This window comes from Nothobranchius furzeri, chromosome 5 (assembly GCF_043380555.1).
Source record: "Nothobranchius furzeri strain GRZ-AD chromosome 5, NfurGRZ-RIMD1, whole genome shotgun sequence".
NCBI classification, from domain to species: domain Eukaryota; kingdom Metazoa; phylum Chordata; class Actinopteri; order Cyprinodontiformes; family Nothobranchiidae; genus Nothobranchius; species Nothobranchius furzeri.
This window is the reverse complement of record NC_091745.1, coordinates 69852739-69875885: the sequence shown is the minus strand read 5'-3', so window position 1 is coordinate 69875885 and position 23147 is coordinate 69852739. Positions and strand designations below refer to the sequence as shown.

At 45.8% G+C, this 23147-nt stretch overlaps 1 protein-coding gene across 1 annotated transcript in view; it reads right to left on the bottom strand.

Moving 5' to 3' along the window:
* The window catches only part of myom3 (myomesin 3), a 129455-nt gene that overhangs the window by 74407 nt on the left and 31901 nt on the right, over positions 1-23147 (bottom strand). Inside the window, 6 exon segments of the mRNA XM_054740996.2 lie at positions 895-1036; positions 3710-3871; positions 3960-4100; positions 16303-16338; positions 19127-19215; positions 19361-19453. Coding sequence (XP_054596971.2) covers positions 895-1036; positions 3710-3871; positions 3960-4100; positions 16303-16338; positions 19127-19215; positions 19361-19453 — 663 coding nt within the window.

Sequence of the window (23147 nt, the reverse complement as noted above, 5' to 3'; positions counted from 1 at the left end):
CGGTTGTCCGTGTCATCAAGCTGCCCGCTGGGAGTTCCCAGAGTGTCTGACGTTCTCTGTGGAGATGGTTTCCGGAAGGCAAGCTGTGAGAGAGGGTAAGAGTGGTGCAGAAAATAACAGAGCAACCAGAAGTGAGAAAATTTTCAACAATGCTCAGGATCTTGTGATGGGGGAGCAGGGACCTCTCAAACCTAGAGCCAGCAAGCCACTGGGAGTGGTTTTAAAAACCCCAGAAGGAATGCATGAAGTGTAAAATGGTTTCTAATTCAATATTTGTTGTTTGAAAGCTAAACAGGTTTAGGAATATACTTTTTTTTTTTGTTTGTTTTCCAGGTCTGATACTGTGATCTTTTTGCACCAGGTACCAAAATTTGGCTAATTTCAGTTTACTTCAAAGAAGTATATTTAAGAGGTTATATATATATATATATATATATATATATATATATATATATATATATATATATATATATATATATATATATATATATTTTTTTTTTTTTTCTTTTTTCTTTTTTGTTTAACTTATTAAAAATTAATTAAATTTTTTTTTTCAATGAATGATATAAAATGGTTCTGGGGGTGAAAGCTTCACGTGCATTATTGTCAAAAAAAATAAAATAAAAGCCAGATGTTTTTTATTGGTGTCACAGAGTGTAACAAGGGTTAGAGGTTGTCTTTCCTTGCGTGAACAGGATATGCTGACATTGACTACTTGGAAAAAAAGAAGGCATAATCACCTGACTTGAAAGACCTAATGAAACAAAACCCGTTGTCTTGACCATAAAGCCTCTAGTTGCTTTACCACAACTACATTTTGATTTTTATTCAAAATAGTTTTAAGTAGTTTGATGAAAATCTAAAGTCCTAGGGGTAAACCAGGCTGATTTCCACCTTTCCACAAAGTAACCCTCCACAGGCGAAGCTCCATCAGCACTGGGCGGCTGCCAGGTGAGGAAGACGTAGTCCTTGTTGACATCAGATACCTCCATTTCCAGAGGAGATGCAGGTCCTCCGCGCACCGAGCCAGATGCATCTGAAGAAGGGCAGACAGAAGAGAAGCTGTGGTAGGGGAGACAGGGAGGGGGACATCAAACCAACTCTGAAACAAGACACATTCTGACGTAAAGTTTTGAAGTAGAGAAGCAAACTCCACTTTTTTAGCCCTTAAACACAGTGTGTTGTGCTTTTTGAGTCTCTAGGTGTACAAAAATTCAGAAATTATTCATTTCAGGTGCTGTAGAGATTATATAATATACTGTTTATTAATTTGTTCAGTTTTCTTAATCCTCTATTGTATTTTTTTATCCATTACATGACGTTACGTTGTTTGTAAATTCCAAATAAAAAAAAAAGAATTTAAAAGCACAGTCCACTTTAAATGAACCTAATCTCTGGTTTTTAATCAACATGAACCACAAAATTCAGCGTCCACACATGCATTACTCTACTTTTGCAATATGGAAAAGAGAATTTAGCTAAAAAGGATAACATGTATAGGAAGTGATGTATTCCCAAACCTGATCGTTTTTAACAAAATATGAAATCCAGCATTAACATTCCCTCTGAGAGTTTCCTCTCTTCATGCACGTTTGCACTCTAAATGAAACAGGAAAAAAGGGGGATGCACACATGCAGGGATGTTTCCAGATTAGCTAATTAGTGCCTCTAGCTCTGATGAAGAACCCGCTCCGTATGTGAGCGAGAAAAATCTGAGCCGAGATTTTAAGAGAAGCTTTGCAGGATGAAGCTCGTGAATGTTTCACAGCACATTATTGTGCTTCTGTGGCACGAACAGGTGAAAAATAAGAAAACTGCGTAGAGACCACATGCTAGGACTCCTCAGAGCTGCTCACTTTCCCAACATTTCCTGAGTCAAGTCTGAGTTTTTCTCTGGTTTCTGTACACGCAAGGAAAACAGCAATAAATGAAGAATATGTACTGTACTTTCACAGAATAAAGGTAACAAGCTCTCGACTGCAGAGCAGCTTGATCGATGGTGCAGTTTCAGCATATGAGTCACTGGAGTTTGTTGAGAGGAAATGAAAGCAGAACCAGAATCTGGTGAACACAAATATTGCTTGAGAGGATAAAATGTTTGACTTAGAACACTATTTATCCATCGTGAGGAAAAACAAATGATGGTTTAACTCTCAAAAGCATAAATGAGTCCCAACAAACCCCACATTTGACAGATTAAAGAAAACTAAAAAAAAATAAGAAAAGTTGTCAGGAAACATGAAATTGCCCCAGATTTATGTTTTTTTCATGGACGCAAATTCCTTGAAAACAGAGAAGGATTTGAAATGCACCTGTAAAACCTTCTGCATGTTGTTTTTTCTCTGTTTTTTATTTTATTTTTGCATAAACTAAACAAACAATATTTCCTGGTTTTAATAAACTGAGTTGCTGTGCAAAAGGGACGTTTCAGAGACCTTTGGACAGAAGCAAGCAAGGTTGAAACTATTTGAGCATTTAACTGACAAACAGGACAGCTGCTAAGATCATTTATATTTCTTATGTGACCAGAAAATAGTTTGTAGTAGTTTGACATCTGGAGAAGCAGTATTTATTAGGGGTAGATCAATGTATCAGCAGGACGGTATATTGGTTGGCGGATATATCGAGCTACATGGATATTGTTGTGTCTACCACTAGGGGGCAGTATACGAGAAGAGAGTACGTAGGAGAAGAAGAAGTCAGGGAGTTGAGATGGATGCCTGATTCTGCTTCATGTGACGCAGGCTGGAATAAAGCTTGGAAAAGGAATTCTTGTCTATTCATGCGACTTTCTGATACAACGGCCGACCTTAACAGATATATTTACCACTTTTTATGTACCAGCATTGATCGATGTACCTCCTTAGTAAAGTCAATTTAAAGTCAGGCTCATTGTCTAGTTGTCGGCCATGGAAACATGCAGTACATATTGGCCGTCAGCTGACCTGAACTCTCCACATCAGCATCGGTATTAGCAATAAAAAAAGTAAAAATAAATAACTAATAGGTATCAGTTAGATTCAATTCAAGTTTATTTATACAGCGCCAAATCACGACAAGCGTCGTCTCAAGGCGCTTCACATAATAAACAATCCAATACAGGTCAGTTCATTAAGCCAATCAGAAAAAAAGGTTCCTATATAAGGAACCCAGCAAATTGCATCGAGTCACTGACTAGTGAACCCGTGACTAGTGTCAGTGACTTTACAGCAATCCTCATACTAAATGGTAAATGGTAAATGGCCTGTATTTGATACAGCGCCTTCTAGAGTCCTGGAGCCCCTCAAGGTGCTTTACAACACAATCAGCCATTCACCCATTCACATCCACATTCACGCACTGGTGGGGATGAGCTACGATGTAGCCACAGCTGCCCTGGGGCGCACTGACAGAGGCGAGGCTGCCGAGCACGGGCGCCACCGGTCCCTCCGACCACCACCAGCAGGCAACGTGGGTTAAGTGTCTTGCCCAAGGACACAACGACAGCGACAGACTGAGCGGGGCTCGAACCTGCAGCCTTCCGATTACGGGGCGAGCACTTAACTCCACCGTCGCCCCGCCCCGCAAGCAAGCATGCAGCGACAGTGAAGAGGAAACCTCCCTTTTAACAGGAAGAAACCTCCAGAGGATCCTGGCTCAGTATAAGCAGCCATCCACACTGAAGAGCAACATGCTGGGAAAAATACTTTTTGTACATTATAATTCTCACCTTTGATGTAAACAAAAGCCTCACGCTCCTGAATCCCATCCCTGGTCTTGAGTCTGGCTGTGTACACACCTTCATGCTCCTTATGTGCAGCTCTTAAAGTGACTGTGGCCTTGTCGTCCAGTGTTTTGATGTCCACATTGTTGGACGGGTGCAGTTGGACGCCTGCAGAATGACAGCAAACACGCAGACAGGACTACAGGATGCACTCGGGGAAGCGTGTCTTATGTGATGCCTGCTCTCGGGTAATTACCATCCCTGAACCAGCTGACATCCTGCTGGAAGGCTAGCAGAGCTGATGTGAAGGTGCACAGCAGGGTGAAGCTGTTGCCCTCCTTCACCCAGGTTGGCGGGAAGGAGACATCAAACAGAGCTTCCTTTTCCAGCTGCAAGGCTGAATGAGAGGGAGGAGGACAAAGTCAAGTGCTGTGATCAAACAGATGGAATTTGAAGAAAAAAGGCAATCTGAAAGAGAAATTAACAGAATTAGGAGACATTTTAATGTATAAATTTAAATCAAACATATTCTCTTTATTCTGAAATTATAATGATTCTTCAGTCTATTTATAACATATTCATTAACTTTTTTGTACTAAATCCATCACACGTAAAGCGATACCAGCAGTTTTGTTTTTGACATTTTCAGTGCGTTCCACAATGAGCCTTTTTAGTGATCTGTCGCTTTAAGAAAACAAGCTGCAGCTGGCCACACCCATCCCTCCCATGCCCAGGCTGCTATAAGCTGAGAAGCTCTGATATCTGGGAGGAGCTGGGAGTAGAGCTGCTGCTCCTCCAGCTGCAGCTTTCTCTTGCACGTGAGAAGTGATTCTAATTTAATTTCCCCATCACAAACACGGACGTTGCTTTAGGCACAAGATTCCAAAATCCAAACACTGACAGAAAACAGAAGGACCGTTTGATTTATTTTTCCATATTTTGAATGTTTATAGAGACAGTGGAGACCCACATGGCAGCACATGAGAAAGCAAAAGGCGAGTTTTGCCTAATATGTCCCCTTTAACGGTAGCTAGCTACTCCTTCATATGCTAACAAACGTATAATAATCTAATTTATAAGAAAATCCCTAGTTTGTTTGCAAAAGCTCATTAGGGTCAACATGCTAACTATAGATGCTTAATTAAGGCCACCATGGCAACCACATCTGCATATCTTACTGAACAAAAAAAACACTACAACTTGTAAAGAAAAAAGGACAGAAGGCTCAAAAGGGTAAACTGTAAAAATTATCTGTTTACACTTTGTTTTCTGTATGAGGAAAAGTTTAAAAGACTTCCAGTTTGAAATATTTTGAGCTAGAACAGCTGAAATCTGTAAAATTTTGAATTTGTTTCGTCTGCCCCCTTAGGGAACTGGAAAATACATTTCTAAAGCAGTAAGTGGGACTAAGAGATGAATGAAAACCCACATTTTGATGTATTATTGGTATTTGTGCTAAAAAGGGCAGGGAGTAAGTAAAATGTGCTTCGGAAGATTAAAAAAAAATCTTAAATGATTCAAAAGTTGGTGTGGCACAGCTGAACATTCTAGAAAACCACATGAGAGGATATCAAAATATTCATTTGGTCTTTTTTCTGTGAGCTGTTTAAACATTTTCTGTGATGTCTAGCTGAACCGGGTTGGCTAAAGTCTCATTATGTATTCACGAGGACATTTCTCAGTTTTTGGTGAATTTCCCTCGTCATATTGTTGCCAAAAGTCATAGTAAATAATGCAAATTAACCATTTGCATATGTTTTAAAACCTACTGGGTATACAAAAATGAATAAATATTGTGACAGAGTAGTAATGTGCACTTTAAAGCTGGAGTCCGTGGCATGACATCATCAAGGAGAGGGGTAGAAGATTTAGAAATCTGAAGTGTCATCCCTGTGCACCTCTTCAGGAGGGAGCTGAAAACCATGCCTCATACCACGCACGTGAACCCAAATATCCTTGTAGCGCTAACGGACAAGTCATGTTTTTAATGATGTTGAATTATCATCAACCAGGAGCTGCTTTTAAAGGGCAGTTTTGGCTTGCTTTTAGCACCCCCTAATGTTTTGTTAGTGAAAGCAAAGTGAAACTCTTCCCGCTGCGCGTTCGCCTTTTTAACACCTTAATCCAACAGCTGAAATGTCTCCCCAGCCTTCAATAGTGTCTACAGGAGTGATTCATCACCAAATTAAATAAATCAGCCGTATTCATGAACTAAAACGTGCAGGAAACATGCTGGAAGCAGACTCCAATGCCAGGCAGGGACTGGACCGGCACTCTGATGTTGCAAGTGCGGTTCTCTTTCTTAACATTCGTTTCGATGTCTCACTATGGGATACGCCCCTCCGCGGATTCCTCAGAAGCACTTATCTCAATACGCCAATCCTGATTGGCCAGTGACCGTGACGTACGCGTCCCCCTGCTACTATAAGTAGCAAGCGTCCCCACGCACGCACTATTCAATCACCTCTTCTCGCTTCGGTGGTCGCTTATCTCTGAGGTAAGTTAGCTCAACTGTTCACAGACGGAGCCTTCTAATATTCTCTCCGTCGCCGAACGTTAACTTACTGTCCTTCTGTCCTGGCCTTCACCATAGGCTCGGGGCATAACGAGCAGCTTCACACTCCAGTGCATCTGTTCGTTCTCTGCTAACACACCAGTTAGCCTACATGGAAGCCGCTCCTCCCACCAGAGGAGTCGACGGCGCAGGAGCTCGCCTCTGTACCTGTGGGAACAAAATCTCAAGCACAGACCCGCACAAGGTCTGCTCGAGCTGCCTCGGGCTGGAACACGCCCAGCTGGCATTGGAAGTCCCCGGGTCATGTGAGAGCTGTGCTTGCTTCAGCCTGAAGAGCCTTCGCCGGCGGCTAGCGCGCCAAGCTAGCCTGTCGGGGAAGGATCCTTGCCTGCCGGCCCCTGGGCCACCGCCTGGGGACGCCAGTGAACATGTCCTCCCGGAGCGGGAACCGTGTGCCGAACTCAGCTGGGGCTCACAGCTCGAACCGGCCGGTCCGAGCCACCCCGTCGAGGACGTGTTGGAGTTGGACTACGGAGACGACGAGGGCACCTCGGAACTCCTCATTTCAGAGGAGGACGAGGATGACGACGTTTTTCTCCCCATCGCTCAGGCCTCCATGCCTAGCTTTCCGTCCTCTCCCAGGGATGGAGCGGCTTCTCCGGCCGCCCACCTGAACATGCAGTCAGTCTGCCGACGCGCTGCGACCAGGCTCAACATCCCTTGGCCCACAGTGGTCACTGAGGCTGTCAGATCCCGCTACGAGGGAAAGAAACTGCCTCAGGCCACAAGGGCGGCAAAGCCTCTCCTTCCCGCCTTCCCGGAGCTTCTCCAAGAAGTGAGGTCCTCCTGGGACAAACACCCTTTCAGCTCCAGGTCTCCTGTCCAAGGAGCCTCCTCGCTGGACTTCGAGGGGATGGAGAAGGCTGGCATGCTTCGCATGCCGCCGATGGAACCGCTGGTTGCAGCCCACCTGCACCCACGGCTCTCGGCAACTTCCTCCAGGCCTCCCGCTCTCCCCGCAAAGGCGGACCGCTTCCAGTCGGCGCTGAACGAGAGGGCGTACAAGGCTGCCGCCATCTCCGTCCGAGCTTTGAATGTCTTCTCCATGCTCTCGGCGTACCAAGCCGAGCTCTGTGAGGACATGAATACGAAGCCGGACCCGGAGGTGTGGGAGGAAATCACCGTACTGACCGACATCTGCCTGCGTGTGCAGCGCTGCGCGGTCCAGGCCACGGGAAAAGCTATGGGCATGATGGTGCTTCAAGAACGTGCACGATGGCTGAACCTCTCCAACCTCTCTGATAGAGAGAAGGAGGACATTTTGGACATGCCAATCGTGTCTGAAGGCATTTTTGGCTCTGCCCTGGCATCAATGCAGCAGCGGTGTGAGGCCAAAAAGAAAGAAGATGAAGCCCTTCATCTCTGCCTTCCCCGTAAGCCCTCACCGGCGCTGCCGGCTCGGCCGAACCTTTCTCAGGCGGCTGTCCGAGCCCAGCCTCAGTTCTGGATCCCAAAGCGCCCGAAGCCTCAAGCTGTCCAACCAGCTCCTTCGGGCTCAGCGCCTTGACCAGTGTGGCCTCAGCGATCCGGCAACCAAGCCGCTCCGCCGCCGGGTCAACCCACCCGACCCGGCGGTCAGCAGGTGAGGAAGAAGAAGAGGGCAGCCTGACGGAGTTCTTTCCCTCCGGACGCTGCAGTTGGCAGTTCCCCGTTCGCCAGTTCCTCCTGTTCGATGTTGCCATGGTGCCTTCTCCCCCCCTCACGGAACCCCTCCGGCAGAGTCCCCGAGCGGTCCAGGGTGGGGCCAGGACGTGCAGCCGGCTGTGCCGGCTCAAAACACACGTCACAAGCACTCACATTGTTTTTCACAAACATGTCACGCTCAAGGAGCATTAAAAATTTCGCTGCCGCATCCAGACAAAATGTCAAGGGCGCAGCAAAAATCAATAAAAATGTTGCCCATGAGCAGTTCCAGGCGTGGGCGGCCCCTGGCGGACTTACCCGCCAGCCACGGGTCGTCCCCGTACGCCTGGGCCGTCAAAGCACAAAGACCCCGCGCATGCGCAGTGGTTGCCACGAGCACCGCTGCCCCACAACCTCTGGAGGGAGCTGCTGCTCCGTGTGTCACGGCTGTGTCACCGCTCTCCACTCACATGGAGGAATGGACAGCGGTTTCTGCTTCACGTTGGGTGCTGAGAAAAATTTCGAGAGGTTACAGGCTCCAATTCGCTTCTGTTCCTCCTCGATTCTCCGGCGTAGTGTTCTCCCACGCCCAGGGGACGTCAGCTCACATCCTTCAGGGAGAAATCTCCTCCCTGCTGGAGAAGGGAGCGATATGCATTGTGCCTCCCGATCGGTCTCAGAGCGGTTTCTACTCCAGGTACTTCCTGGTCCCGAAGCGGGGAGGGACCGGGATTCGCCCGATCCTGGATCTGAGGGCCCTGAACCGATGCCTCAGAAAGTACAGATTCAAAATGCTCACGCTCTCATCCCTTTTGCGTCTGATTCACCAGAACGACTGGTTCACCTCAATCGACCTGAGGGACGCATACTTTCATATTCCCGTGTACCCTCCACACAGGAAATTTCTGAGGTTTGCCTTTCAGGGAGTGTGTTACGAATACACCGTGCTCCCATTCGGCCTCTCGCTGAGCCCGAGGGTGTTTGTCAGGTGTACGGAGGCGGCGATCGCCCCTCTGAGAGGGAGGGGCATTCGGCTGGCCACGTATTTAGACGACTGGCTCCTGCTGGCACGGTCCAGAGAGGAGGCAGCGTCAAACACGCTGGTTGTGATCCATCACTTGTGTGGTCTGGGTTTCAGAATAAACTGGCAGAAAAGCGCTTTACTCCCCTCCCAGAAAATAACCTTTCTAGGTCTGAATCTGGACTCAGGGGCGTTCACGGCCCGTCTCTCGACACCGCGCGTGAACGCGCTCTCGCTCTGCCTGGCGCGCTTCCGCCTACACAGTTCGGTGCGGTTTGCGTTATGCCTCAGGCTTTTGGGTCTCATGGCGTCGGCTATTTCAGTGGTACCACTCGGCCGTCTACACATGAGAGATTTTCAGCGCTGGGTGGCTTCTCTGGGTCTCTCTCCAGTGCGCCACAGAGCGCGCAGGGTGACGGTCTCTGCAGCGTGCGTCGCAGCGCTCCGCTGTTGGCGTCACCCCTCCCTCTTGGCACAGGGGGTGCCTTTGGGGTTGGTTCTCGTGAGGAAAGTGGTCACGACAGATGCGAGCCTGTCAGGTTGGGGGGGGCTCCTGGAGGGTCGCTCTGTCAGGGGTGTGTGGAGCAGAGAGCTCTGGGGGACACACATAAATTATCTGGAACTCCTCGCGGTCTTTCTGGCCCTGAGACGCTTCCTGCCTTTTCTCTCCGGCCATCATGTCCTAGTGAGAACAGACAACACCACGACTGTGGCTTATATAAACCACCAGGGGGGGCTGCGCTCCGTGCGGTTACACACGCTGGCACGCAGACTGATCCTATGGTGCAGCAGGCATCTCCTCTCAATCAGAGCCACCCACGTCCCGGGTGTTCTGAATCGGGGGGCGGATCTGTTGTCCAGAGGGACACCCCTGTACGGGGATTGGAGCCTGCATCCAGCAGTGCTGGAACAGATTTGGATCCGGTTCGGCACAGCCATAGTGGATCTTTTTGCCTCCAAGGAGAATGCTCAGTGTCCTCTGTTCTTCTCCCTGCGCGACCGAGACGCTCCACTCGGCGTGGACGCGCTGGCGCACGACTGGCCACGGGGACTGCTTTACGCTTTTCCCCCAGTGGCCCTGATACCACCCACCTTGCTGAGGGTACGAACCCAGCGCCACACTCTCATTCTGGTGGCCCCATACTGGCCAGCCATGCATTGGGTGGCGGACATTTTCCAGCTCCTGGAGGGCCAACCTTGGAAACTGCCGCTTCGCAGGGACCTGGTGTCCCAAGCGGGAGGCTCGATCTTCCACCCTCATCCAGAACGGCTGGCCCTGTGGGCCTGGCCCCTGAGGGGTGTGGGCTAGTGTCAGCAGAGCTGCCCCAGGCAGTCATTCGAACCATTCAGAATGCTAGGGCCCCCTCCACTAGGTCCCTATATGACTGTAAATGGAGGGTGTTTGAAGCCTGGTGTCAGGGCAGGGAGGTCTCACCCTTCCAATGCCCGGTGAACGTCATTCTGTCTTTCCTGCAAGACTTGTTGGATGGGAAGAAGGCTTTCTCCACCATTAAAGTGTACCTAGCAGCCATTTCCGCCCGACACTTGGGTTTTGGGAGGAAATTGGCAGGTCAACACCCCCTGGTGTGTAGCTTCATGAGGGGTGCGCGCAGGCTTCTCCCTGTGTCTCGACCCCTGGTGCCCTCATGGGATCTGTCCTTGGTGCTGTCGGCCCTCTCCGGGCCTCCATTTGAACCTATGGACGGCCTGGACCTTAAGATCCTGTCTCTTAAGGTGGTGCTACTCCTGGCTTTGGTATCTGCAAAGCGAGTTAGTGACTTACAGGCTCTCTCTGTGCACCCATCCTGCACCCAGTTTGCACCAGGTGACATGAAGGTGTCCTTAAAGCCCAACCCTGCCTTTATGCCTAAGGTAGTGGGCTCCTTTTCTCCTATTATCCTCACAGCTTTTTACCCACCGCCCTTCTCTTCTCCTGAGGAGGAGCGGTGGCACAAGCTGTGTCCGATTCGCGCGCTCAAGGAGTATGTGAATCGGACGGAGAACCTTCGCAGGGGGGACCAGCCTTTTGTGTCATGGGGTGGGCCTCGTAAGGGGAAACCCGTCACAAAGCAGCGGCTTTCCCACTGGATTGTGGAGGCTATTTCTATGGCTTACTCCTGTCAGGGCATTCAGGCACCTGTTGGGCTCAGGGCCCATTCTACTAGGGGCCTGTCTGCTTCTTGGGCCCTTTTTCGGGGGCTGTCAATCCAGGAGATTTGTGCTGCAGCAAGTTGGGCTTCTCCACTTGCATTTGCACGCTTCTATAAGCTTGATGTTTCGGTCCCTGCAATGACTCACACGATTCTGAGTGTGGGGTCTTTGGCGGGCCAAGACGTACCCCTGTAGGTTGGTGATCGCTGGATAAGCTGTCTGGCAATACGGGAGTCTCCATATCCCATAGTGAGACATCGAAACGAATGTTAAGAAAGAGAACTTTAGGTTACTATCGTAACCCCGGTTCTCTGAGTAACATGAGTGAGATGTCTCACCAGACAACCCTTCTTGCTGGGCGAAGCGAGAAGAGGTGTTTATCTTGAATAGTGCGTGCGTGGGGACGCTTGCTACTTATAGTAGCAGGGGGACGCGTACGTCACGGTCACTGGCCAATCAGGATTGGCGTATTGAGATAAGTGCTTCTGAGGAATCCGCGGAGGGGCGTATCCCATAGTGAGACATCTCACTCATGTTACTCAGAGAACCGGGGTTACGATAGTAACCTAAAGTTTTCTGGCCACAGAGGGCAGTGGGGTCTGAAAGAACTTTCATTAACCATGTAAAGGGTCATCTTAGCACATACTGGCTCAAGAAAATGATTTTAGTGTTAAAAAGTTGCACAGTATTTGTAACTGTCCCTGAGACAGTTAAAATAAAGCTGTTTATTTCAAATGTTTCTGTGATAGAGAGATGCTTAATTCGGTTCATTTAATTACTAGATGAGATGATAAAAGTGTAACATTGATTTAAAAACATGTCTAAAATATGTGATTACAAAATATGGGTTTGTTAAATATGTAATGTGCTGTAAAGTTTGTATGAGGTAGAGTTTGTAATGGTCACATGATCAGAGTTTGGTTTAGAGCGCAACCATAGCAACCATAACATGGATACATGGCTACAGATGCGTCTACAGCCTCGACGTTAATGTCATTCTGCATGTGGTCCAAGAGGCGCACATGGTATGGTTTCATGTATAATGTTGCATATGTGTTCTACAATGGTAATGAGAGGACATTTTTGTGATTCATTATTGAGCATTTTCTTTCTGTTCTGCTTGCACGAGACTGTTTATGGACAATGGTATGAGAGACTGATAAATTCAAACAATTATTGTGTAAACTTTGTGTTTCTTCAGTTTTCACGGTGTCTGAAGACAATAAGAGAGAGAGAGCAAAATAAACATCCGAAGACATCAGTATGATGCGTGGCCATTCTTTGTTGGACCCCTGTAGTTACAGTATGCCTTTAATCAAATCTGTAGTATTCAAGCAGGGAAACATTTAAAACCCACAAGAATCTGGCGTTCATGATGCTAGCACGTCCCAGCTAACGCTACACAAATGACTTAGCTCCAACATAAAGAATAAATCCCAGTTCATTCCCCTCCCTCCTTTTCCACAGTCAGTAAGAAGTTTACAAGCTGACATCAACTCAATGAAGGTTGGGTTAGCATTCAAGCTAGGCTGGTAGGCTGACAGCTCACGCTTGTGGATACACAAATCTGTTGATCGACGCTCTAGTCTCACGTAAATGATGCCGATACCAATATCAGTATTGGTGCATCCCTAAAAGATAGGCTACTGTCTATCAGATGTGAGCATGTTGGGAGTTGTACATCCCAGCTTCAAAACATATTTTTGCACTACCATGAAAAGATGTAGTGATGCCTGCTGAAAAAAACACAAAGACACACTCCACCATTCTGTCACCAGAATGTCTCCACAACCTGATGCATATGCACTCAGTTCCTTTCAGAGGAACAAACACACTCAACAAAAAGGCCACCTTTAACTGATCCACTCACTGATAAAAAAAAAAACTCCTTCATCCAGAAGCGCACTGCCAACATGACAACCAAAGCAACATATCATGAAGTGGATAATTCCTGATAAGCCACCTCCAGCCATCATTCTTTCTCTAACTTGTCTGAGCACACACATGCTGCATTTTGAAAGATAGGACTATTTGTGTCATGACGTCTTGTCAAATCCTTGTTGTCAGGGCTGAATCATGTAAAGAGACAAGTTCTGCTTAGCAGTCCAGGTTAGCACGCCGGCGTGTGTAGCATTATTAAACTGCTCTGCTTTAGACCTTCACCTGTCATCTTCCAAACTCTCTTCTTCCCTCAGAAGATAAATTAGCCACAGTTGTCCATCCATCCATTGTCTGAACCTGCTTGTCCACGTAGGGTCGCTGGGGGGCTGGTGCCTATCTCCAGCGGTCAGTGGACAATCAGGCGGGGTACTCCCTGGACAGAGAGCCAGTCCATCGCAGGGCAACACAGAGACACGCAGGACAAACAATCATGCACACACACACTCACACCTAAGGACAATTTAGACAGACCAATCAACCTAACAGTCATGTTTTTGGACTGTGGGAGGAAGCCGGAGCACCCGGAGAGAACCCACGCATGCACAGGGAGAACATGCAAACTCCATGCAGAAAGACCCCAGGCCGGGAAGCGAACCCAGGACCTTCTTGCTGCAAGGCAACAGCCTAGCCACAGTTGTGCTTTCGTTTATTGACTGATTTGTGTTGGAAAAATTATCTTCTAATGAGATAATCAAGTGTCAGTTAGATATAAATGACTGCAAGCAATTCTTGTGCACATTTCACAGCGAGAATCCCCTGACACCATTACAAGCTGATAAGCTTTCATTCACAATGATTGCCACTTAATTTCTAAGTTTGAGGAATGCTAATTATTATTTGTAGAGACGGCTTCTATGCTAACGGTGTACATGAGAATCCTGTATTTTCCTCCTTATTTATCTGTTTACATTTTTCAAATTTCCCCTTTTTATGATACTATATATATATATATATATATATATATATATATATATATATATAAGAATGTTTTTATTTTTTGTCCTTACGAAGCTCCTTTTGATTTTAATCTTAACAGGCGCTATATAAAAATTGTTTCTTCTTCTTCTACAGTATCAGGTAGCATGATCCACTGATGTTTTTTTCTATTGAATGATCAGTTTTTATTTGGTTTTCTTTAAAAACCAGATTACACCGCCATTGCTCTAAATTTGTACATTTAAAAGGTAATTCTTCTGATTTTGATTACATGCTTTCACATTTGCTACTAGTTTGGAGCCCCTCTCTGAACATTGAAGCTTCTTTGGAACAGCAGAAGCTCAGGAGGTAGGGCAGGTTGTCCAGTGATCAGAAGGTTGGAGGTTTGGTCCCGGTTTTGAGCAGAGAATGCTGCTGTTGTGTCCTTGGGCAAGACACTTAACCCGCCTTGCCTGCTGGTGGTGGTCGAAGGGAACGGTGACGCCAGAGCTCGGCAAGCCTTGCCTCTGTCAGTGCGCTCCAGGGCAGCTGTAGCTACATCGTAGCTCATCCCCACCAGCGTGTGCTACACAAATACAGGCCACCATTCTCAGCTAACAGCAGCCTGAGTGGGGAAGGAGTGGGCGTGGCCACCTCTAGCTTATTCTCTTCAATTCAATCAATTCAAATTCAAAAATACTTTATTAATCCCAGAGGGAAATTGATTAAAGTGACAGAGCCTTGAAACGGCTCATTCTGGAAAGTATTGAAAATGTCAAGAATAAAACTGCTGAAATAACTTTATGTGAGAGACTTTTGTGCAAAGAACATCATAAATATATTTTGTATTGACTATAAAAGGGCATGAGCAGCTCAGGAGCTAAAGCGGGTTGTCCAGTAATCGACGGGTTGTAGGATTGATCCTGTCTTCCTGTAGAGAACTCTGCTGTTGTGTCTTCGGGGAAGACATGTCTCCCTTCCTGCTAGCTGGCGGTGGTCGGAGGGACTGGATAGTCACTCGCTCACATCAGTGCGCCTTGCAGGGAAGCTGTCAGTAAACTTCTGGTCCAAATCATGATTTTTAGCAGGCCATTCTTACATAATCCCTGCTCAGAGATTGACAGAATTTGGAGGATTTTATTTATTAGCTCACCTCTTCCCTTGTGCATTGACTACAAGTTTTTTATCCTGACCGTTGAACCAAAATATTTTGTTCGCCCACATTTTGTCCTGATTTTATTCAGTCTGGTGGTTCGTTAAAGGCATTGTTCATCACCAAACTGTTCCGGAGGTGAAGATGGTAAGTTTTTGATAAGTTTGTGCAAACTGCCATCATAAAAACGGAGGCAGCAAAACTTTCAAAACACTTGGCCATGGATCCAAACCGCGGAACATTGCTCCCTACAGAACAGGATTTAAAATATCACATGTGGAATGTAGGGGCTCTCTTATACAAACATTACGGCTGTTAGCATTACTCTCTTACTTTTACTTCCAGGCTTTGCCATGACGCCAACAGAAAAGCTAAATTCTTCCTTTTCTTCTTCTTGTGTGTTTTATTGGCGATCCTCAAACTGAAAAGCCAATTGCACAGAATGCTAACAGCCGTAATGCATATATAAAGACCACCTCCTACAACTCCTACCCGCTCCACAAAACTTTAAACTGCAGTATCTGACCAGCAGAGGGCTGCAGAGAGGTGTCAACTATGAAACTGGTCAAGTTTCTAACCCAACAATCACTGAGATCAATGTTAAAGCCCTAGCTTAAAGTTTAAAAACTCTTTAGTGTTACTTTAATTGTAAGACATGCTTCAGTGTTCCTGTACATTAGGACCATTTTCTTCTGCCACTATTTTTCACTTGTAAATGGTTTATATCTGACGAACAATTAACCAGTTTTGTCTTTGTCAAAAAAAAGTGGATTATTTACACAGCCTGATCAGAAATATGCTAATTTTAGCTAAAAAGTGCTGATCCCAACACACGGACGAGGCTAAATGGGCCAAAGAGTATCACAGCCACAGCCTGGAGCAAAATGTGATAAATCACCTACTGTCTCAGAAATGAAATATACATGACTGTCATTTCTGCTCTAATGGAAGCAAGTCATTTCATCCCCACAGCGACCGGCGCACATCTTATTAACCCCCTTACATCCGCAGAAACAGAAATCCCAAGATAAACAAACACCATAAATACTTCTCCCCTTCAATCCGTCCATTTCTTTCATTAGGAGGCGCAACCGAGTTGTGCCACAGTCTTCAAAGCTACCCAGGTCTCTCTCCCTTACTGGTGGGAGGGGGAGACTTCAAAGAGTGGCAGAGAAAATGAAAGAAGACATTTCTTATTAGGGCGCTGGTTTGAAACTCACCGGCAGTCTCTGAACCAGCCACGGCTCCGTGGTATGCTGAATTGTAGAGTAGCAGAGCAGGACCAACGTGAGAAAGGAAGTCAGGGCCAGAGACGGAGACGTAATGTTGTGAAAGAAAATCAGAAAGAGACAGAAAGATGGCAGAGCAATCAAACATGGCAGGAATGTTTTACTGCTGGTGCTGGTGCTGTTGTCTTTATCTCACGCATGTGGAGTTGTCTGCTTCTAGCTGATGGTTTTCCACTTATTGAGTCTCTTTTAGTAAATCTACATCAGATTTGGAAGCTTTTGTTCCTTTTTTTCTAGTTATTTTTTCCACATATGGTTGTTTCTGCTGTTTGAAATGCATTTTAACAGCTTTTTAAGAATCTAATGGTAAAATAACCCTCAAGTCTTGTTTGTTTACAAAGATTTGCATAAGAAAGTTTGTAATTCTGACCCCTGTGAGTTTCAAAATAAGAGCCTTAAACATCTGCACTAGCCTTCTTACCTAAGCTCACTAAAGCTTCCTGTTGTTTTTCAACCACATTACACTTAAACTAAGAGCTTCATCAGCTTTTAGATAACTAAAAGGTGTGTTTACAGTCTGCTCCCAATAAATATTTAAGAATGTTGCTTGAAATTGTAATTCTGAGATCTTTATTGATCAAAATTATCTTTAAGAAAAACATTATTTTACATTTCACAGGTGGAATTAATTTTAGATAAATATTGTGGATAATTTATTAACTTTTAGCCACTAGGAGGCAGTGTCTTCAATGGATAGTCACTGAAAACATGAAGTTTATTTTGGAGAACATTTCATAACCCAGATCTTAACACTTTAACTTTAAAATTAAGTAAATAGCTATGATGTTCTTTCTTTTGCACATTTTTAATTTTTTGGGACAAAGAAATGAATTTAATCAAGGATCCCCATTTTTTTTGTTTGGTTTTATTTTATTTTATTTATTTTTTTACCATATGGTTGACCTGCTGGTTATGCTTAAGGTTTTATTAGAGCATGTGCTCCACCTTTGTCTGTAGAACCTACAACCTGATGATTTTCTTCGCTGATGTTTTTGCATCCTTGTGTTAGTGTCTCATTATTGGTGCAAAACCTGAATCTATTCAGGTGTTCCTGACAATCCACAGTTTGGAGGAAAATAGTTCTGATGAATCTTATGGACGTGGGTACAAAATACCTTGAGACTCCAATCACATCAGAACTGTGCTTGGCAGAACAGAAACAGGAAATCAGAGTAGAGGACCTGGCTGTGAGCTGAGAAAGCAGAGGCTAGATGTACAAGCTGATTACTGGGAGCAGACCAGGTGGGTTAATGATGAGACGAGACGCAGGTGCGACTGAAGCAGGGAGAAACTCACACTGTGCCCTATGGCCTTCTGTGAAGTGCACTTAGAGGAGGTGTGCAGTAAGGCTTTCAGGCGTAGGACCCAAGTGTACTGAATTGGGACAGGGAGCATTGGACCATCGGCTGTGATGCATGCTGGTTTGCTGTTTGTGCTACGTTTATTTATTGTTTTTTAACAACTTTCAAACAAATATTTGGCTAATTTTACATTCATTGCTGCCAGCATTAAATCCTACCCTCTTTCATTTGAAAATACGTATTTTCAGAAAAGGCCATTGCTGCGCCTTCTTCTCAGAAATCCCATGCCGCAATGGATTGTGGGTAATACCCTTGCTGGAAATCCGCATCCATGCAGACTTGGGCCCAATTTCAATACTCGCACTTCCACATCCCGGCCAGAGGTGCAAGTGTGTAGGGCCGGGGCATTGAACTGCGGTCCTGGAGGGCCTGGAGTATCCAGCATGTTTTAGTGGTTTCTCTGCTCAAACACACTTGATTCCGTGGTTGAATCACCTGTGCAGCAGCTCATCAGGCTCTGCAGAAGCCTGTTAATCACCTGCTGATTGAAATCTGGTGTGTTGAAGTAGGTTAAAACTAAAACATGCTGAATACCGGCCCTCCAGGACCGGATTCGAATACCCCTGGTGTAGGGTGTCCCAATTCTCAAGTGCGGAAGTTGATCACGCCCCTTTTGCACCCTTGATCCGCACTTCCAAGGGTATTACCCACAATCCATTGCTTTGGGAGAAAAGGCTCAAGTGCCTGTTCTGAAAATATGCATTTTCAAAGGAAAGTTGCTCAATTTAGGACGGTTAACCTATGCTTTGAATGTTTTAGACCAGTGTTTCTCAACCCTGGTCCTCAGCGCCCCCCTGTCCTGCACGTTTTCCATGTCTCTGCTGCAACACAAGTGCTGCAGAAGCCTGTTAATCACTCATTCGTTTAGGTCAGGTGAGTGTAAGCCAGGCAGCAGAGCAACAATGCTGTTGGAAACGGACAGGGGGCGCTGAGGACCAGGGTTGAGAAACACTGTTTTAGACAAAGCAGCGATTCATGTGAACTTATGTCAAATAATTGTTTGCTTGAAAGTTGTTAATGAAGTAAACACATTCAGCAGCATCCCTGCATGCGTTGCGGTTGATGGTGCAATGCTCCGTCTCCCAATTCAGCATTTTTTTGCACACTTGTGCACTAAGGCCACACACAAAGTTTTACTTGCACATTTCCTCCAAGTGCACTTTGCTGAGGTTCGCAGGCTGAAGTGCAAGTGTTGGTATTGGGCCTACGACATAACGAGCAGCTCAACTGTCCAATCAGAACTAATATCCAAACTGAGCTGTCTACAAGAGGTAAAATGATAAATAATCTTTCCACAGAACCTCACTGCAAAAGATCTGATTAAAACATAGTATAACTATTTCTAACAGTTTGGAAGCAAAATGAAATTTGTTAAAAAAAACAACTTCACTCACATTTAACCACTAATGTTCCAAACGTCATAGCGTCACCCAGGGGACTCTTGGCTACTGCTTTATACACGCCAGCATCACCAGGACAGCACCTGTGCAGAGGATAGATTGTATATTAAAAAGTTAGCCCTTGAATTAGTTGTTTCTTAGTTTGAAATCCATGTACAGCATTTATCTAATACATAATTAAATCTGTGAGATTCCAATTTGAATAAAGTTTTTATTCTAGTGGCTTACCTTCTGATCTCCAACAAGCTGAGACCAAAGTTTTGTTTCAGATTGTAATTCCAAGGTTGGGAGGTCATTACCAGTGGTTCATCATCCTTATACCTGAGCAATGAGCAAATGACATCTATTGAAATCACGTATTTGAACAAAAATAAACATAAAGCTACATGCACCTGAAAGCTAGAGCCAGCTTTCTAAATCACTGGATAGTTTGGATGGATCCTTAAGCCAGAAGGGGGCCTTTGATCGCCTATTCTGTCTTGTGCTGAGTATTGTTGCAGCTCATTGGCCCTGATGGGCCCCATATGGGTTGGTCAAACCCGCAAGCCACAGGTTATCTGGATCTCAGCTGTCATTCCGTAACTGCGCTGCTCTGGGTGGCTGCATGTTGGAGTAGCTCTGTTGACTATATGCAAGTTTTGCCTTTTCTTGGACATTTTTTCTTCTAGTTTCTCAAGAAAAACTGTATTTTTTTGGACATTTTACTTTTCTGTTTCTGGTACTGTGAAGCTTGGAGGATTTTTACTGCAATTGTTTCACTTTTTTCACTTTTTGAGCATTTGTTATGATGCGTAACCATGGCAACAAGCTGGTTTACAAACAGGAGCAGCTGATTAACATTGGAAAGGCTGAAATAATACCTCAACTGAAGCCACAAATCCCAAATGAGCTAAAACACAAGAAGCGTGGGTGCAGAGCGGGAGCAAAACGGAGACAGAGAAAGAGGAAATTCAAACTATCTCTTCCATCGATCATAATGGGCAATGTGAGATCACTGGCCAACACGATGGATGAACTTCAAGCCCCATCAAGGACTCAGCCAGAGTTTCGGCAGTGCAGTGCTATGTGTTTCACTGAGACGTGGCTGCAGGACCATATCCCCTATTCCATTATCTCTCTGCCAGGATTCCTGACTGTACGAGCAGACAGAGATCTGAAGAGGAGCGGGAAAAGAAAAGGACGTGGAGTGGCAGTGCTTGTCGACAATAGATGTGGCCTTCCAGGTCATGTTTCAGTGAAATGTTGTCTCTGTATCCCAGATGTTGAACTCTTGGCAGTAAGTTGTCGCCCATATTATTTGCCAAGAGAGTTCACCAGTGTTATCTTGGCAACCGTTTATATTCCATCTTCAGCCATTGCTGAAAATGCAAGTGATGCCATCAGTTCTGTTGTCGCCAAGCTACACATCCAGCACCCCAATGCATTTGTGGCTATATCTGGTGAATTTAATCATGCCTCGCTCTCTGCTACACTTCCAACATTTCAACAGTCTGTCAGCTGCTCCACCAGAGAAAACAAGACATTGGATTTGTGTTATGCAAATGTAAAGAATGCATACATGTCCAAAACAAGACCTCCTCTGGGACAATCAGATCACAATCTTGTTTTTCTCTGCTCAGAATAAAAACCACTTGTTCAGAGGCAACCTGTGACAAGAAGAAATGTGAGAACATGGTCACAGGATGCTGAAGAAGCCCTGCAGGGTTGTTTTGAAACCACAGATTGGATGACTCTCTGCCAAGGATATGAAGAGGACATCAAAGCCATGACTGGATGTGTCACTGACTATATAACCTTCTGTGTGGACAACATCATACCCACCAGAACAGTGAGATGCTTCGCTAATAATAAACCCTGGATCACCAGTGAACTGAAGAATCTGCTAAATGAGAAAAAAAGAGCCTTCAAGGAGGGAGACAGGGAATTATTGAGGAGTAAACAGAAGCAAATGAAGATCAAGATCAGAGACAACAAGTAGGCATACAGGAAGAAGCTGGAGAACAAACTACAGAGGAACAATATCAGAGATGTCTGGTCAGGGATGAAGAAGATCACAGGCTTCAAGCAGAGGAAGGATTGCACAGATGGTAGCCTGGACACAGCCAATGAACCGAACAAGTTCTTCAATAGGTTCAGTTCAGGAACAAACCCAGCATCCTCCTCGCCTGTCTCCAGCCAATCAGACATCCCGTCCTCCTCTGATCCAACATATTCCTGTCACATGCCAGCTCTTTTGTCCTCTAACGCAGTCATGGACACTTCTGGTTCTATAAATCTGTCTTCAACCAAGTAAAGAGATGCTGCTGCCCCATTTAACCCCCCCCCCCCCCCCCCCCCCCCCCCACCTATCTGTCTCTAGAAGTCATGTGAAGAGGCAGCTGGAGAGACTGAACAGGAACAAGGCTGCAGGTCCAGATAGTGTCAGCCCCAGGCTACTGAAGGCCTGTGCAGAGCAGCTCTGTGGGATTCTGCAGCACCTCTTCAACCTCAGCCTGGCCCAGGAGAAGGTTCCAGTCCTGTGGAAGACATCCTGCCTTGTTCCAAAGAAAACTCGCCCATCAGTCAATGATGACTACAGACCAGTTGCCCTGACATCCCACATCATTAAGGTCCTGGAGAGACTCCTGTTGGTCCACCTGAATAAGTAAACAAGGACATATCCGGACCCGCTGCAGTTTGCTTATCGCCATGGCGTTTGAGTTGAAGATGCCATCATCCAGCTGCTTCAACCAATCCACTGTCATCTGGACAAAGCAGGCAGCACTGTGAGGGTCATGTTCTTTGATTTCTCCAGTGCATTTAACACAATCCAGCCTGATGTACTTTGCCAGAAACTCCAGAAGACACAGGTGGGGGCCTCAACTATCGCCTGGATTAAAGACTACCTGACAAACAGACCACAGTTTGTGAGACTGAAGAACTGCACATCACACCAGGTGATCAGTAACATTGGAGCACCCCAGGGGACTGTACTCTCAACGTCCCTTTTCACCCTGTACACCTCAGACTTCCAGTACAAAGTACAGAGACCTGTCATCTACAGAAATACTCAGATGGCTCTGCAGTTGTCGGGTGTATCAGAGATGGATAGGAAGCTGAGTACAGAGAGCTGGTGGAGCGCTTTGTGGCATGGTGTGGAAACAATCATCTGACCTTGAACGTGAACAAAACAAAGGAGATGATTTTAGACTTCAGAAGAAACAGGGTGGAGTCAAACACTGTTTCCATCATGGGAGAAGAAGTGGAGGTGGTTAAGGAATACAAATACCTTGGAGTTCACCTGGACAACAGACTGGACTGGAGAAAGAACAGCGGAGCCGTTTACAAGAAGGGACACAGCAGACTGCACTTCTTGAGGACGCTTAGGTCCTTCAATGTCTGTAGCAAGATGCTGCAGATCTTCTACAAGTCTGTTGTTGAGAGTGTAATCTCTTCAGCCATCGTCTGTTGGGGTAGCAGCATCAGAAGCAGGGACCGGAAAAGGCTCAACAGCCTAATAAAAAAGGCTGGTTCTGTTCTGGGGACGACTGTGAAACCACTGGAGGAGATAATGCAAAGAAGGATTCTCCAGAGAATCAAGAACATTATGGACAACCCTGAGCATTCTCTTCACAAGACTGTCCGACAACAGAAGAGTGTCTTCAGTCAGAGGCTTCTTCAGTTTCGCTGCAACACTGACCGCTACTGGAGATCCTTCCTGCCAACAGCCATTGTAATATACAACAGCTCTTTGATGACTTGATTATTATTATTATTCTGAGCTACTACAGCAATCAATTACCCTCTGGGATTAATAAAGTATTTTTGAATTGAATTGAATTGAATGAATACTGAGCACACTCGGGCCTTTCATCAGCTAGTCTCACAGCAACTCGAGTGTCAAGGTCAACAGTCTGGCACGCAGTTTCAATTCATGCAGATTATTTCATATTAATACAGAGTACAGCATTCTAGTCAAGGGTCAGAAGCAACGTGTCATGACTTCTCTTTTGGTAGCAATCATAGACTAATAATC